Source organism: Haematobia irritans, chromosome 2, assembly GCF_050003625.1.
Source record: "Haematobia irritans isolate KBUSLIRL chromosome 2, ASM5000362v1, whole genome shotgun sequence".
NCBI classification, from domain to species: Eukaryota; Metazoa; Arthropoda; class Insecta; order Diptera; family Muscidae; genus Haematobia; species Haematobia irritans.
Genome location: NC_134398.1, coordinates 232,359,245 through 232,376,060, shown reverse-complemented (window position 1 = coordinate 232,376,060; position 16,816 = coordinate 232,359,245). Strand labels below are relative to the sequence as shown.

Genomic DNA, 16,816 nt, shown 5'->3' with positions numbered 1-16,816 from the left:
GGCAACGAAGTAAAAGTTTTACCACAAATATGTAAGATTTGTCCAAATGAATGAAAAAATTTCAATAAAATCATTCCATATATGAATTCAAATCAGTTAAATTTTTTCATTCTGTAGTATAGTGGCACATAAATATAGGAAAATGTTAACTAATATATGGAATGTATTATACCTAATTTCTACGAAAATCACATCGTTCAAACAAATAAAAATGTCTTTGGCGCTATACGAAGTTCAACTTTCTTTACAATGAGTTCATTTTAACTTAAAGAAGTGGTCACTTTTTTTTGGTGTACCAAGCAGTGACTTTGGATAACTCCATAACTCCACATCACATATGATTTTTCTTTTACATTTTTGTTGTTGATTTTATAAACGTTTCTGCGAATTACGGACGTAAAGTCACAAGCAGTGATGAAGAGTTTTGTGTGGAAAAATATTAAAAACTAACGGTAATGCAATTAGCAAGAGATAACAGGTTGGCTGATAAATCCCCGGTCTGGCACATAGATGACGTCGCTAGTATTAAATGCATATTATTTTTATATAGTGCCAACCCAACAAACACAAGAATGAGCATTTTTCATAGGTAACGCCATATCAATTTGATAGTGAATCCCATCTTCAACATTAATTCAAACGGCCTTGCAAATTGCTTGCGTTCAACAAAATTTCCAATAGGTTTGAAGCATTAAAATGAAATTTAGTATGAAAAGTTGTTGCTAATATTTCGAAAAATTATTGCAAACGTGTTGAATTCTACTGTTGAGGGTAATGTCTGTTTTTTGTTAGAACGCGATTTTCTCAAATTGAATTCTAATCTAATTCTTTGAAAAAATGTTTGAAAGCGTATTGAATATAAGCATTTCTCCAATGCGTGTGTTTACTGGGAACCTTCAAATGGTACCGACGAAAACATCCACAAAATGATTTTGAATGACCGTAAAATGAAGTTAATCGAGATAGCAGAGGCCTTAAAGATATCAAAGGAACGTGTTGGTCATATCATTCATCAATATTTGGATGTGCGGAAGCTCTGTGCAAAATGGGTGCCGTGCGAGCTCACATTCGACCAAAAACAACGTGTTGATGATTCTGAGCGGTGTTTGCAGCTGTTAACTCGTAATACACCCGAGTTTTTCCGTCGATATGTGACAATGGATGAAACATGGCTCCATCACTGCACTCCTGAGTCCAATCGACAGTCGGCTGAGTGGACACCGACCGGTGAACCGTCTCCGAAGCGTGGAAAGACTCAAAAGTCCGCTGGCTAAGTAATGGCCTCTGTTTTTTGGGATGCGCATGGAATAATTTTTATCGATTATCTTGAGAAGGGAAAAACCATCAACAGTGACTATTATATGGCGTTATTGGAGCGTTTGAAGGTCGAAATCGCGGCAAAATGGCCCCATGTGAAGAAGAAACAAGTATATACGGCCGTAAGTTCGGCCAGGCCGAAGCTTATGTACCCTCCATCATGGATTGCGTAGAAACTTTATCTAAACACTGCCATCCACAATCGAATGCCGATGGCAAGGTATCTTAAAACCTCCTAACACCATCTTCTAAATTGTATGTAAGTCCATACGTGGTATATATTAAATCAAAAAAGATCGATCCAATACGTATATAATTCAGTTTGACAAAGTAGACATAAAATTTTGACAAAATTTTCTACAGAAATAAAATTATAACAAAATTTTCTATAGAAATAAAATTTTCACAAAATTTTCTATAGAAATAAAATTTTGGTAGATTATTTTTGGTTCTAGTGGCAACCATGATTATGAACCGATATCGACCAATTTTTGTGTGATTGGACCAATTTTGGTATGGTTGTTAGCGACCATATACTAACACCACGTGCCTAATTTGAACCGGATCGGATGAATTTTGTTCCTCCAAGAGGCTCCGGAGGTCAAATCTGGAGAATGTTTTATATGGGGGCTATATATAATTATGGACCGATATGGACCAATGTTCCAATTTACAACCGGATTGGATGAAAATTGCTTCTCTTGGAGACTTCGCAAGCCAAATCGGTTTATATGGGGGCTATATATAATTATGAACCGATGTGGACCAATTTTTGCATGGTTGTTAGAGACCATATACCAATATCATGTACCAAATTTCAGGCGGATCGGTTGAAATTTGCTTCTCTTTGAGGCTCCGCAACCCAAATCTGGGGATCGGTTTTTATGGGCGCCATATATAATTATGGACCGATGTGGACCAATTTTTGCACGGTTGTTAGAGACCATATACCAATACCATGTTCCAAATTTCAGCCGGATCTGATGCAATTTGCTCCTCTTTGAGGCTTCGCAAGCCAAATCTGGAGATCGGTTTATATGGGGTCTATATATAATTATGGACCGATGTGGACCAATTTTTGCATGGTTGTTAGAGACCATATACCAACACCATGTACCAAATTTCAGCCAGATCGGATGAAATATGCTTCTCTTAGATGCTCCACAAGCCAAATCTGGGGATCGGTTTATATGGGGGCTATATATAATTAAGGACCGATATGGACCAATTTTTGCATGGTTGTTAGAGACAATATACCAACACCATGTACCAAATTTCAGCCGGATCGGATGAAATTTGCTTCTCTTTTAGGCTCCGCAAGCCAAATCTGGAGATCGGTTTATATGGGGGCTATATATAATTATGGACCGATGTGGACCAATTTTTGCATGGTTGTTAGATACTATATACCAACACCATATACCAAATTTCAGCCGGATCGGATGAAATATGCTTCTGTTAGAGGCTCCACAAGCCAAATCTGAGGGTCCCTTTATATGGGGGCTATACGTAAAAGTGGACCGATATGGCCCATTTTCAATACCATCCGACCTACATCGATAACACCTACTTGTGCCAAGTTTCAAGTCGATAGCTTGTTTCGTTCGGAAGTTAGCGTGATTTCAACAGACGGACGGACGGACGAACGGACGGACGGACATGCTTAGATCGACTCAGAATTTCACCACGACCCAGAATATATATATTATATTAATATACCCCCATCCTATGATGGAGGGTATAAAAAGTGTTGTTCCACCAAGACAACGCACCGTGCCGCAAGTCATTGAGAACGATGGCAAAAATTCATTAATTGGGCTTCGAATTGCTTCCCCACCCACCGTATTCTCCAGATCTGGCCCCAGCGACTTTTTCTTGTTCTCAGACCTCAAAAGGATGCTCGCAGGGAAAAAATTTGGCTGCAATGAAGAGGTGATCGCCGAAACTGAGGCCTATTTTGAGGCAAAACCGAAGGAGTACTACCAAAATGGTATCAAAAAATTGGAAGGTCGTCATAACCGTTGTATCGCTCTTGAATAATAAAAACGAATTTTGACAAAAAAAATGTATTTTTCTTTGTTAGACCGGGGACTTATCAGCCAACCTGTTATAAAGTCGACAAACAGACTCAATAGAAGACAATAATTCAATTCTTTTTAGTGATTGTACAGTTTAGTCGTGTTTTTGATCGGTGATAAATGTGGTGGTAGGTAAGTCTATACTTTGTATTGATGCAATATGACTGTAAAAAAACAATTACTTTAAAATGATACGAAAAGCGTTTGGCGTTTTCTTATGACTTTAAACTTGAATAAAATATTAAAAAGTTTTCAGAATTTCTCAATTTTGTAATACAAGTGACTGCATGGTACTTAACGTTACACATTTAGATTGGTACGAATAAGTTTAACTACTCACCTATATTACAAAAAATGCCGAAATCGACGTTTTGCAATCTTCATATTTGGCTAATCGATTTTTTTTTTAAATCGAGTCCAATCGACTGGTCGAACTTTGATGTTGGCCAAATTCGACTTGTGACCAACACTTGGACTGAAAGAAGAACGTTATATAGAGTCGCATAAGTTTAACATGGACTTTTTTGGAATATGTCGAAAACCTGCCTATTAGAAAATTCGAAATGTCGACTTTTTTAATTTGGAAAAAGCAAAATGGTGCTCCAACATAAAGGAGTTAACATTTTAAAAATTTGTTTTTAATTAATTAATTTAGAAATATAAAATTATTTGCAATCAAGTAAAAACTAAATCAGTAAAAAAGGCAGTAAATAAGGCATATTTGTTGCAAATTTTATTATATTATAAATGTTTATTAAAGAAAAGTAATCGTTAAAAAATTGCCTTTTTAGCGGCTAAACTTGAACTTAATACTCACCTTTAGCCGCTAAAATCGTCATTTTTTCATGATTACTTTTTTTTAATAATCCAAACTTTGTGAACATTTGCTTTGGGCTATTCCCCATCAAGTTATAATAAAATTTGCAACAAATATGTATAAGTTTATGACTTTTTTACTGATTTAGTCTTTACTTAAGCGGCTGAACTCGAACTTAATACTCACCTTTAGCCGCTAAAATTGTCATTTTTTCACGATTACTTTTCTTTAATAATCCATTTCAAGGAATACAAACTTTGTGAAAATTTGCTTTGGGCTATTCCCCATCAAGTTATAATGAAATCTGCAACATGTATGTATAATTTTATGCCTTTTTTTACTGATTTAGTTTTCAATTTAGTGAAAAAATGTCGATTTTAGCGGCCAAACTCGAACTTAAAGGCCAAATATTGAAAAATTCGACTTTTTGGAAAGTGTATAAAAAAATTCCAAAAAATTTTGTAAATGATTCGGTAAAAACAAATGAACGATGGTAGATTAAAATATCATTATTATTTATGTAATTTGTTTTCTACTGTTATTACAATACATTTTACTGCTATGTAATATAGTTTGGAACATTTTTAAAATAAATATGTGATATTAACGATCTTCTTGTATATGTGGGTACAAAAGATTTTTGGTGGTGATAGTTTGCTAAACCAACAATAAAACCTCCTTTCCTTCACCACCCATCCATACGAAGAAGACAACCAATGCCGGTCATCCATTCATCCACCCCACCGCCCACATAGTACATGTATGCACTGATTATTCATGCCATCTTAAGATAGTTACGCTTTCTTACTACTGTGCTACATTGTCACTTTTAAATTACAGGCTGCTATTGCAACTATCGTAGAACCGTGGAAGATTTATATTTATTGATCAATTTGAAATACGCAGAAAAATATGACATATTTTTTTTCGAATAAATTAACAATAACAAAAATTGCAAAGACGTTAATCAATTCTAAAGTCCGGTATGCAACTCTTGCGAAATTTTCGCTACCCATAAGAACTGGATAGCTGGCAACGAAAATTCTTAACGGCGTTGTTATCGATTATTTACATTTTGCACCCCTCAGAAATATAGTGATATTGTGTTATTGGAACGCAAATGAAATTTCCTTTGAAGTTGTATACACTTAAAAAAAATGTTAGAAGAAAAACCTGCTAAAACAGTAAAAAGTCTGTCAAAAACGGGAAACGGTCACTGTAAACATAGCAAACGATTCAGCTAGTGCTAAATAAGAAACCCATGTTAGAACTGCCTTATCGACAGTTTAAAGAAATAATGGATATTTCGCTTAAATTTCTGCTATCCATAATTTTCATATCTAAAGACCGGTATTAAGTTCGTATATCAGGCGTGAAAATCAAAGTTACATTTTTCCATGTCGTTAAAAAATTTCGTTTTCGCAAGGTTTTGTATCTTTGTTATTATTTTGCACTTTCAGATTTGGTTCCCACATGTGAAACACTAACTTATTACTGGCAAATAAAATTTCAAAATTGTGAATGAAATGTGTGTGTTTTCATACTTTGGGACTAGATAGAAAAATAAATGCAAATTAAATTCGATTTTGATCTTGGATTGTTTATTTCATCATATTCATATTTGCAATTTAAATTTGAGTTTTCGCTAAGAAAATACAAAGACTCCTTTCCTTAAAATAAATTATGGATGAAAATAATGAAAATAAAAATTCAACATGAAATTTAAAGGTAGGTTAGGTTAGGTTAGGCACTTAGACTATTCAGTCCATTGTGATACGACAGAGGTGAACTTCTCTCTTATCACTGAGTGCTGCCCGATTCCATGTTAAGCTCTATGACAAGGGACCTCCTTTTTATAGCCAAGTCCGAACGGCGTTCCACATTGCAGTGAAACCACTTACAGAAGCTTTGAAACCCTCAGAAATGTCACCAGCAATACTGAATTTAAAGGTACATGCCACATGCAAGAGTTTTTAAGAATAACCCAATTTACCCCACTGTAACTTTTCTTCGTGGTTACATATGTGACTGAAGATCAAAGACAATAGAATATAGGAAATTGGCTTGCGTCATACCAAATGTTGCATTGACGGCGCCAGGTCCATACATGGTTGTAATTTCTTTTATTTGCATTTTTTTAAATGAAAAACTTAATTTTTTAAATTGAGCAGTATTAAATAATAAGCAATAAATTAAAAATTATATTTTGCCGTTTGTTTCAAAATATTTCCAACTCTTAATTTCTTTTTATTTGCATTTTAATGTGTCGAACCAAACGCGTAAACGAGAATTAGTGACCTCGCGCCGTCAATGGTTTGATGTTCTCAGCAGCCAATTTCCCTTCTTGCTAAGTTTAATGTCTTTGGATTACAATACTAGTTTTTGAAAATGATTATTTCTTACCCACACTATTTGTATGCACTATATACATATATACTGCACATACCAACTAATATTAGGGCATGTCGATTTGCATGGGTAAAATAATCCATAATTATATCCTAAAAAAATAAAATTCAGCTTGGAAGCATTTTGATTGTATGGTTTTGTTCTAGTGATATGCGTAGAAAAAACATTATTCGTACATTCCAATAAATTGAAAAAAATTAATTGATTATGAAATTAGATTATGAAATATGAATAATCGATAACAACGCCTCACGGAATTTTCATCATCAAAATTACCAATGCATTTCTTATGGGCAGCAAACATTTCGAATTGATGAAAACGTAATACTGTCCTTTTTATTATTATTTTTATTGTCAAAAGACGCAGATTCAACTGTGGAAAAGATAAAGACTGGGCCGAAGACATAAATTCGGTATTTGCCCGTGCCTGTCGGTTTTTAGGAATACTGCAAAAACTTCTCAGATTTAGTACGGGTTCACGAAGGGGAAGATTATGCAGATAATACTTATACTTTAGTCACGGTTAGTAGTCCATTGTAATTTACAAAATTGGCCGCTATGTGGCTTCAAATTACATAATAAAAATAAAATAAAATAAATAAATATAGAGCTGTTGATTATTCTTATGTTATTCGACTTATTTGAAATTCTCAGGGGATCGTTCCGCGACAACAATTTGGTTCCTAATTTTCCATCGAAGAATTTTTCGAAAAGAGTACATAAAGTTGTTCAATATTCATGGTAAGTCAGAGTTATTAATTTGCAGTGGAATGCAATGATACTGGAAAAAGTGACTCTTCCCACTCACCCTAATATACTTGCATACATATATGAAGAGAATAAAAAATATTAATTTGCTGTTGGCATTAGAGCCAATGAACGGAGAATAGCGTTACGTTTGGTGCAAATGCACTTCATTGCAGGGAAATGGTAGTGCATTTAAGGGTCAACTACTGTCAAAGGGAGTAGAAATTATATGAAAACAATAGAAACCACAAAATGCAAGCCTTCTAAGTCGGGAAAGCACCTCCAGCGGATATTTCGTTTAAGCCCGGTAGGCTGCTGTAGCGAAAATGCAGGTACCCGAAATGAAATTTACATTAGGACGATGTTATTGATTTTATATATTGTTTCACATAAAAGACACTGCAAACTTGCATGCATAAAGAATTTTGCCTAAAGTACTAATATGCTGTAATTTAGCTGGATCTATGCCTCAGGATGGTACTAAGTTTGGTTTACGCACAGAAAATTTGCATATCGAGCTTACTTTTTCAAATAACTAAAATCTTAATCAAAAATGACAAATGGGTAAAATTATATACTATAATAATAAACAAATTTTTAATGCGAATACATAAGCTGTACCATCATTTTTCCATGAGAAAACCTTTGTATTATATTGAATGAATAAACAAACAAACAAACAAATCATTCCATTAATAACCGCCATACAACCCTCCTTCGTGAAAAATATTTAAATATTCTTCAACAATGTTTCTCTATGCAACGTCCTACGTTTTTTTTTTTTTTTTGTTTTTGAGTTTTTGCCAATTTTTCCAATTAGATATAATTTATGGAACCTGTGTACACATTGGTGTTTCTTTTCAATTCCATTGAATTAAGAATTGACTTGTTCAAATATATATTTACAAACTATATACAATTTTATTTACAAATTGTTTTTCCTTCTACTTAAAACAATTATCTCCCTGTTAACACCATCTGTCGATAGCCACACTGATTTAGATATAAGCCTTTGGTCTTTCTCAATTAAATGCTCAAACTGTCGCAAACCCCCTCCAACACCAAAATAATAGGTTTTCGCCGCTACATAAACCTTTCCATCATCTTTTAGTTTGTCACATAGACAATTGAGTAGCTTTTCATGGTTTTCGGCATTGTAAATAGTCTCCGATGTTAAAATAATGTCATATAGTTGACAACCTTTTGTCAGTTCTGACCACTTTTGCCAGTCCCCGGAATAGAAACGGGTACTCTGTACAACATTATCAAACTCATAGATTTCCTCTTCCGAGTCGTCATCAACTTTTATTGTATTTAGCACAACGTTAGGTATAGTTATCTTTTCTAGGACATCTTTGTTCTGCAAGGAATGAAAGTTGTTAACTTTATGCTCCAATTTGGAAGAGATTCACTCACATAATCTTGAAATGTTACATTTGATCCACATTTGAAGGCATATATACCCAGTAATCCGGAACCGCATCCCAAATCTAGCACATGCTTTCCTTCCCATTGAGTTGCATTAGTATGCTCTGATAAAAATAATAAAAGGTCATCAGTACATTCCCAGATTTTCGCACCTCCTTCGTAAACGCCCGGTATAAGGTCTGAGTGATTGTCTTCTGCCCTTTTAATATCAGTTGTGGTTTGATCGTTGTTACTTTTAATGTCTTCCAATAAAAATCCTGATATCATATAATTTAATGACACATCCTTGTAGCGCTTATTTACAGAATTCAATTTGCACACGTCTATATTTTCCAATATGCTTCTTGTTGGACATATTTCCTCAGAACTGTACCAATTTTTTGTTGGCTCTCCGTCATGACATGCATCTTTACATTGCTTATCATCGGTGAATGTAGTTACTTTGTCATCTGCGTCCACATCGAATTTGAAATCAAATTTAAACATTTTAACCGAAAAAGGAAATATTTTTTGAAATAGAAGAAACAACTTTGCGACTATTTTGTTTACATTGACCACCACGTGCAACAGAGTTGCCAATTATACTTTCAAGTTGAGTTCTGGCATAATATTTTTAAGATGGGTAGGCAGCTCTTGTGAAAATTCTGCCACCCACAAGAAACACATAATGCGCTTTATGCGCTTTACACATTATCAGTTATTCCGGACAACAGTGCTCGTGTCGAACATATCCCATATAATGTGCAAATTATAAGTTAAGTCCGAAGGCATAATCCATACTGCTGCATGTTAATGGATCGATAACACAGGCCCGGGTCTAGCGAAATTTTTAGAAATGTATGTGGCTAAATTTTCGTTAGGACGATGTCATCAATTCTTTAACGACCAAATTCTCATATCCAAAACAGCTGAATTTATAAAGCAAAATTGTCCGTTTTTAGTGATTTAGTCGAACAAAGGCGTTCGTTGAGGACAAGAGAAAGTGGCATATTTTGTACACAGCATTATTTTAATAGTAAAATATAACCTTATTTAATCACCGTGTATTAGAAACTTGTTAATAGAGAAATATACATGTACTCATACATTTAGTTGGAATCTGAAAACCTGATTTCAACATGATTTTCGTTGTATCGTCACAACGGTACGTTACGTCAAGACTACTGGTAGTTTAATGTTAAATGAAGATGGAACGTATTTAACTTAGGTTTTTAGTCGGAATTGTCAAAGCGGCATTGAAAACGTAAAATTTTAGGAAAAATCTCATTTCTAGTATCTGGAAATGGCTGACCCATTTGGAGATGTAAGTTTTTTTGTTTATTTTGAGGTGCCATTAGAAAAATAAATGTACTTTTTCAGTGCCCATCAAATATGCCCCCCGTGGGAAATGGAGGTCCACCTTTAATGCCATTGCCGCCTGGCATGCGACCGCCAGGTGGATTTCTTCCAAATCCGGGTAACAATTTTCCAAACATTCAACAAATTCCTCCACCACAACCGTGGGTTAATACACAAGCCCCAGAACAAAACACTCAGCCGCCGCTACAACAACCACCACCCAGTAACATTGCAAATCAAAACGAAGTAAATGGAAATTCGGACTCTGGCGATGGATCTTCTAACGGTGAAAACTCGAATGAAAGCAATAAGGATAGTGGAGGGAAGTGTGCAGAGGTTGTCCTGCCGAAAGCTTTGGAGGATGTATTGGCCTTGAAAGACCAGAGAGCAGCTGAGTTCGATGTGAATACTGAGGACTTTTCAAACGACGACAATAATGGACAATCTTCTTCAGTGGCTACGGGTGTTATAAGTAATGATTACGCTGATGCCGGAGAGGATTCAGACGATGAAGGAGAGAATTTAATTAACGGTGGCGAACTAACAAAACCAGGAAAGCTGAGTAAAGTCGAAAAGAACAAGAAAAAGAAACGACGCAAGAAGTTGAATAAACAGCTTAAGAGACAACAAGAGCAGACGCGAGCTGAAGAACGTTCTAAAGAGTCAGAAGTATCAACCACTGCCGAAGATGCTGGTGCAAATGCGGAAGAAGAAAATCCCGAAAAAGAAAAGAAAACCGAGGATAATTCAAAATCCAAGGATAGTAAGTCAAAAAGCAAGGATAAAAAGAAGGATGCAGAAGCACCTAAAGAGACAGAGGAAGCAGAACCTGCAAATGATGATGTGACCATAGAGTAAGTTCGATCTTTTTCAGAACTTCATATGATTCCAAAATATATATATATATATTTTTTTTCGGTGCCTTTAGATATGTTCCGGAACGCATAACGATTGCGGATTTGGCTCCCATGTATAGACAGTTTTATAGAGTATTCGAAATTTTTAAATTGGAAAATAAGCCAAAGGTTTCCGAAAAAGAGAAAGCAGCTGCTGATGCCGCTGAAGCCAATGCCAACCAAAAAAAGACACTTAGTAGAGTGCCTGAAGAGGAGGAAGAGGAAGCTGAAGATGAAAAGGCAGACGATAAAGAGAAGCTATCTAAGAGAAAGTTGAAAAAGCTAACTCGCCTTAGTGTGGCAGAATTGAAACAACTAGTATCTCGACCAGATGTAGTAGAAATGCATGATGTTACTGCCCGAGACCCCAAGTTGCTTGTGCAACTAAAGGCATATCGGAATACCGTTCAAGTACCACGTCACTGGTGTTTTAAACGAAAATATTTGCAGGGTAAGAGGGGTATTGAAAAACCTCCATTTGATTTACCAGCATTTATTAAAAAGACTGGCATTATGGAGATGCGAGAATCTCTTCAAGAGAAAGATGACGCCAAATCTCTTAAAAGTAAAATGCGCGAAAGGGTACGCCCTAAAATGGGTAAAATTGACATTGATTATCAAAAACTTCATGACGCCTTCTTCAAATGGCAAACAAAGCCAAGAATGACCATACATGGTGACCTATATTACGAGGGCAAAGAATTTGAAACACGCCTTAAAGAAAAGAAGCCAGGTGATCTTTCGGAAGAGTTGCGTATAGCTCTGGGTATGCCTGTGGGACCAAATGCTCACAAGATTCCACCGCCTTGGTTAATTGCTCAACAGCGTTATGGGCCTCCACCATCGTATCCAAATCTAAAGATACCAGGTTTGAATGCTCCTATACCAGAAGGCTGTTCGTTTGGTTACCATGCTGGTGGTTGGGGTAAACCACCCGTTGATGAGAATGGAAAACCCTTATACGGAGACGTCTTTGGTACAAATATTGCGGATCTAGATGTAAGTAGCCATTCTAATGTGATATTATACAAGCATTTATCCCAAAATTCCTCTTCACAGAATGGCATAGATGAAGGCGATATTGAGCGTAATCAATGGGGTGAATTGGAGTCTGAATCTGAAGAATCTTCTGATGAGGAAGAAGAGGATGGCGAAGATATGACTAATCAACCAGATGAAAGTGGTTTAGTCACACCAGCAGAAGGTCTAGTTACCCCATCTGGCTTGACTAGCGTTCCAGCCGGAATGGAAACACCAGAAAATATTGAGTTGCGTAAAAAGAAGATCGAACAAGAAATGGAAGAGTAAGTAAACCAAATTAATCATTTTGAATGTGTTTTGAAATTGTTTGTCCAATATATTGCAGTAACGAAACACCAGTCTTATACCATGTTTTGCCTGAGAAACGAACTGATCGTATTGGTGCCTCAATGATGGGTTCAACACATGTATATGATGTAGGTGGCGTTAAGCCAACAGCAGCCAGAGCAGCTGTTGCTTCGGGACGTGAGGGCACCGTGGAACTGGCATTGGACCCTTCAGAATTGGATATGGATAACGATGCTATGGCACAACGTTACGAGCAACAAATGCGAGAACAACAAAATCACCTACAAAAGGAAGATCTATCAGATATGTTGGCCGAGCATGTGGCTCAACAGAAATTCAAACGCAAACGCCAACAAGCTGACCCGGCCAAGACCACTAAGAAATATAAAGAATTCAAATTCTAAATGATAGTCTTCAATAATTATACGTCTAGATTTAGTTATAAAATGAAGATAAGTATGGAAACTTTTTAGCTTATTTACGAATGAAAAGGCAAAATCTACACCCTGTAACACTTGAATCAACAATAAAGTTCAATGTCCACAAAGAAAAACGGCAGTGTAATTATTTGATAGTTTATATTTAGATTTTAAATATCTATGAATACTATATTCATATCGGTTTGATTCTAAACGGTTATGCTTAGTTTAAAAAGATGTTTAGTTCTGGTAAAAAAGAGCAATCTTAAAAGTAATCAAGACCAAACTTACCGCATTCGAATATTCGGTACGTGGTAAAAAGATTTACAAACTATATGCGATTACAGTGAGAAACTAGAAATGTTTAGAGAACAAATCGATATTCAGTATTCGGAAATGTACTTGGATGATATTTATGGAGAATATACACCTGTGTGGAGTCTTGTCCAATTCAAAGCGTACTAATTAAAATTTATTCCTAGAACCTAATCATTCCTCCATTTGCTCGTTCAGTTGTGCCAATAGAGCTGCTCTTTTTGATTCAAGCTCCGTTTCACTAAGAGCCTGTTCGTCATTTCGCGAACTTGTATGCGAACGATTACTGGCCGTTGGACTAAGAGGTGTTACGGAACGTTGCTTGTCGTGGTGATGCTTTCGTTCCTTATCTTTTTTGTTCTTTTTGTCTTTCTTTTTTTTCTTGGGTTGTGAGGCGAGGAGTTCCTCTATAGCCAGTGTTGTTGGGGAGCCATTAAGAGAATGATTACGTTCCGATTCACAGGAAGACTAAAATATAGAAGAAGAAAAATGATATTAAATAATGAAAAATAAAAAAAAAATGTATAACAATATTTCCTAAATTATCCTCAGTTATTTTAATAGGTGTAAAATTGTACAAAATACCTTGAACTTTAAAAAGAGTATACTTTTTGAGATTGTTAAATTAAACAGATTTTCGTGTGTAGAAAATAGACGAAATATATATTTCTGTAGATTTTTACTAAGAATCAAAAATGCTACCTTTGTAAGTCGAAATACAGTGAAAGCAAAAAACATTTTGTAAAATTCAGAGTCATTAACATGGTTTTTATGGGCAATATGGTGACCAGTTTAAGTCGAATTTTGAAAGGCTGTTTAGAACTTATTTGTTCAAGTTATCCAAAAACATTTATTTTCATTTCTTACTGAACACTTTACTACTTACATCTCTGGAAGACTTCTTGTTCTTCTTCTTTTTCTTCTTTTTCGAGACACGATCTATACTATCGAGGCTAACACTGGAACTGACGGAGACCTAAAAATACATATGCATTTTTTTAAATAATGTGAAGCTACTCGCTATTCTCATTACTTACGGATCTTGAACGTGATTTCTTTTTACGTGGTCTTTCGATTTCCGTAGGGTCATTCTCGATATCCTGAAATTATAAATTGCCATTTGTTATGTTACATACAACAGAAATATGCGAATAACTTACAGATCTGGAACTGGAACGTAGGCGCTTTTTATGTTTTTTGTTCTTCTTAGATTTTTTAGAGCGCGAATGGTGATGGGTGCATGCATCCTCACTTTCTCTTATAAAATCATCCCAAATCTTCCTCACCCCCAACTCTTTTTCGTAAATTGCATATGCTTCCAAGTGTTCCACAAGTTTCTGTGCGGATTCAAAGGGCTCATGCGGCGAAACATTTGCTTCTAGCCAAGCAGCCTTTATTTCATTTTCTAGTTTTCGTAAACGTTTTGTTTCCTCCTTAAGTCGCTCTTTTTCGATTGCTTCTGCCTTTTCAAGTAGGGAGTTATATGTAAGTTTAACATTACCGGCATCTAAGGTGGCAGAGCGTTTGTCTTCGCAGACCACTGTGGCAAAGTCCTCAAATGTTGTGCTAGCCTTTACAGTGAATTGTTTTTCCTTAAGGATTTCACGAATGATTTTCTTCTCGTCATGGTATCTCGCCTTCAGGTCTTCAACATAAAACTTAAATAAATCCAAAGGAGTGGAACCAGCTTGTCCTAGCATGGCGGAGAATCTTATATCCGCAGATATAATGGGATAAAGCTCAACCCACAAGGACATTGAGGTAAGTTTCCCCTCTTCATGCAAAGAGTCTAGAAGTGTTAAAAAATTATCTCTATTTTTACGTTGCTGTCTCTTTTGACGTTTCTTTTCCATTTCTTTATGTTCATCCTCCTCACGTTCTAGTGTACGAATATGCTCTTCAAATACTATAAGGGCATCTTCCTTATCCATTCCCAGTAGATTCACATCATTTTTGAAAGCAGCATTTTCTAGAAGCATCACTTGAGCCTCAGCCCATGTGGTCGAATATGTTATGGAGGTCATTGATTCCAGTAATTCTCCCAGTACCTTCATATTTCTCTTTTTCATCATCCGTGCTTCCTCTTTCTCGCGCTTGGCCAAATTAAAAATGCAATCTTCATAAATATCTCGACGGTCTTGCTCGGGAACCGATGTCCAAATTCGGTTGCTGGCAAACAATTCCTCGCATTTATAGTATCTCAATGTCGAATTCATTTTGTCAGAAGTCATAAGAAATTTTTCTAAATCTTCCTTTGCCTTTTTCGCCTTTAGACGAGCCTCTTCCTTTTCGTCCTTAAGCTTTTGTGTTTTGTAGGCATTGAATGTTTGTTTTTTCTCATTGAGATTTTTGAATGAGCTATACCGAGGATCCTTTGATATAATTTTTACACATTGGTCCCAATTTGCATTAGAGGGAACATTTCTATCTTTTAACAGCTCCTTGAAAGCCTCAATAGCCTCCTTTTTGTCTTTGAATATTAAACGATTTTCGTCAGGTGCCTCTTTTTTATCTGAAAAAAATAATTGTGTACTGTTAGCAGGTGAACATATGTTGAGGTTTAGAACTTACTTTCTTTATCTTCTTTATTTGATGAAGGAATTTCTATAGCCGCTAAAGTTGCGGCCATAGCCTGGTCCAATGCAGAGGAGGAATTTTCATTGCTACCAGGTGTCAAAGGAGAATGTATGTCCGGCGTGTGTATTTTCGTTACTGTTGGCAAGGTAGCAGGCAAAATACTTGCCAAAGCAGCGGGAGGGACTATACCGGCCAAACTGGACGATGTCATGGCAGCAACGGCTTTAGCAGCAGCCGCGGCCCTGAAAGGAAAACAATATTTTTCAATACTGCTAACAACTAAATTATGATGTACATACTCTTCGGCTTTGACTTTAGCTTGCATTTCCAAAAATTCCGGCGGAGGTTCCCATCGTGATTCTTTGGTGGTTACGTTGTGGTAATAGACTTTCCCAGCATCTGAACGATACTCCTTCCATGGACATTGATGTTTCAACCGCTCCGCTGGCGACATAAGTACTTCTGGCTTCTCCCAGGAACTTTGCTTGGTAAGGTTGTTGTAATAATATGGCCGTCCATCAGGAGCCTTATGTTCAGTCCATTCAGTGTTGGGCGGGGCGGAACCAAATGCTGCAGCCAATTCAGCCGGTGGAGGAGCACCAAAACCAGGCGGTGGTATATTGAATTGAGGAACTACTGGAGGGAAGGCCATTCCACCCAAAGCAGGCGGGGCTCCACCAGCTGCCGGCGGTAAATTCATTTCGTTGCCCTGTTACTAACAAATATTTGTTGACGGTCTCTTGCACTCTCTCTCCTCAATGGCTCTCGCGTACTCCGACAGCGTAGCTTTTTTTCAGCATAACCTCAAACTGAATGCAACTCCAGACACTAATGTTATCCGGTCTTCGCTTTAGTTTCACGGCAATTTTTCACGTAATCCAAAAGCTTAGCGAATACAAAGCAAAACTAAATCTTATTAGTTATTATTTACAAAAAATATACATGATTTTTCCCCGGACAAAACAATTGGAAAAGTTTGCGGCGACCAAAGAACAAAGTCGAGATAGAAATGACAACGGTGTATGTTTTCATATATCGTAAAATAAGTGATCGGCGTTAACGGCCAGAGTGCTGCCAATTATGGTAGTGTCATTATTAGAATACTACGTAGAGCATCGTGAACACTATCTAATACCCTGCCAACAT

General features: G+C 36.3%; 3 protein-coding genes across 4 annotated transcripts; 1 reads left to right on the top strand and 2 right to left on the bottom strand.

Annotated features, from left to right (window-relative positions):
* Window positions 1–8,221: 8,221 nt before the first annotated feature.
* LOC142227379 (histidine protein methyltransferase 1 homolog) lies at window positions 8,222–9,379 on the bottom strand. The gene is made up of 2 exons (XM_075297893.1): window positions 8,785–9,379; window positions 8,222–8,728 (listed from the first exon to the last, which is right to left on the bottom strand). Exons 1-2 carry the CDS (start codon window positions 9,280–9,282, stop codon window positions 8,294–8,296), a joined length of 933 nt encoding a protein of 310 aa, XP_075154008.1. The 5' UTR covers window positions 9,283–9,379; the 3' UTR covers window positions 8,222–8,293.
* A 613-nt stretch (window positions 9,380–9,992) lies between these two features.
* Sf3b2 (splicing factor 3b subunit 2) lies at window positions 9,993–12,912 on the top strand. The gene is made up of 5 exons (XM_075297892.1): window positions 9,993–10,099; window positions 10,156–10,988; window positions 11,063–12,029; window positions 12,090–12,334; window positions 12,397–12,912. Exons 1-5 carry the CDS (start codon window positions 10,079–10,081, stop codon window positions 12,761–12,763), a joined length of 2,433 nt encoding a protein of 810 aa, XP_075154007.1. The 5' UTR covers window positions 9,993–10,078; the 3' UTR covers window positions 12,764–12,912.
* An 8-nt stretch (window positions 12,913–12,920) lies between these two features.
* Prp40 (pre-mRNA processing factor 40) lies at window positions 12,921–16,685 on the bottom strand. Of its 2 annotated transcripts, XR_012719829.1 has the most exons (7): window positions 15,970–16,685; window positions 15,665–15,912; window positions 14,254–15,605; window positions 14,131–14,193; window positions 13,980–14,069; window positions 13,209–13,561; window positions 12,921–13,132 (listed from the first exon to the last, which is right to left on the bottom strand). XR_012719829.1 is itself a non-coding variant. In XM_075297891.1 (6 exons), the coding sequence occupies exons 1-6, from the start codon at window positions 16,368–16,370 to the stop codon at window positions 13,268–13,270; spliced, it is 2,448 nt and encodes an 815-aa protein (XP_075154006.1). In that variant the 5' UTR covers window positions 16,371–16,685; the 3' UTR covers window positions 12,921–13,267. The 2 variants fall into 2 exon arrangements, 1 of the variants encoding a protein (XP_075154006.1); XM_075297891.1 differs by having other exon boundaries at window positions 12,921–13,561.
* Window positions 16,686–16,816: the final 131 nt, after the last annotated feature.

What these genes read in the sequence shown, in the direction of transcription:
- Prp40 (XM_075297891.1), bottom strand. Translation starts at nt 16,370, where the DNA reads ATGAATTTACCGCCGGCAGCTGGTGGAGCCCCGCCTGCTTTGGGTGGA. An exon ending in AGAAATCACGTTCAAGATCC is followed by an intron (nt 14,070 to 14,130) that starts GTAAGTAATGAG and finishes ATGTATTTTTAG; the next exon opens with GTCTCCGTCAGTTCCAGTGT. An exon ending in ACAAGAAGTCTTCCAGAGAT is followed by an intron (nt 13,562 to 13,979) that starts GTAAGTAGTAAA and finishes TCTATATTTTAG; the next exon opens with TCTTCCTGTGAATCGGAACG.
- LOC142227379 (XM_075297893.1), bottom strand. Translation starts at nt 9,282, where the DNA reads ATGTTTAAATTTGATTTCAAATTCGATGTGGACGCAGATGACAAAGTA. An exon ending in ATGTAACATTTCAAGATTAT is followed by an intron (nt 8,729 to 8,784) that starts GTGAGTGAATCT and finishes CATTCCTTGCAG; the next exon opens with AACAAAGATGTCCTAGAAAA.
- Sf3b2 (XM_075297892.1), top strand. Translation starts at nt 10,079, where the DNA reads ATGGCTGACCCATTTGGAGAT. An exon ending in TGGCTGACCCATTTGGAGAT is followed by an intron (nt 10,100 to 10,155) that starts GTAAGTTTTTTT and finishes GTACTTTTTCAG; the next exon opens with TGCCCATCAAATATGCCCCC. An exon ending in AATGATGATGTGACCATAGA is followed by an intron (nt 10,989 to 11,062) that starts GTAAGTTCGATC and finishes CGGTGCCTTTAG; the next exon opens with ATATGTTCCGGAACGCATAA.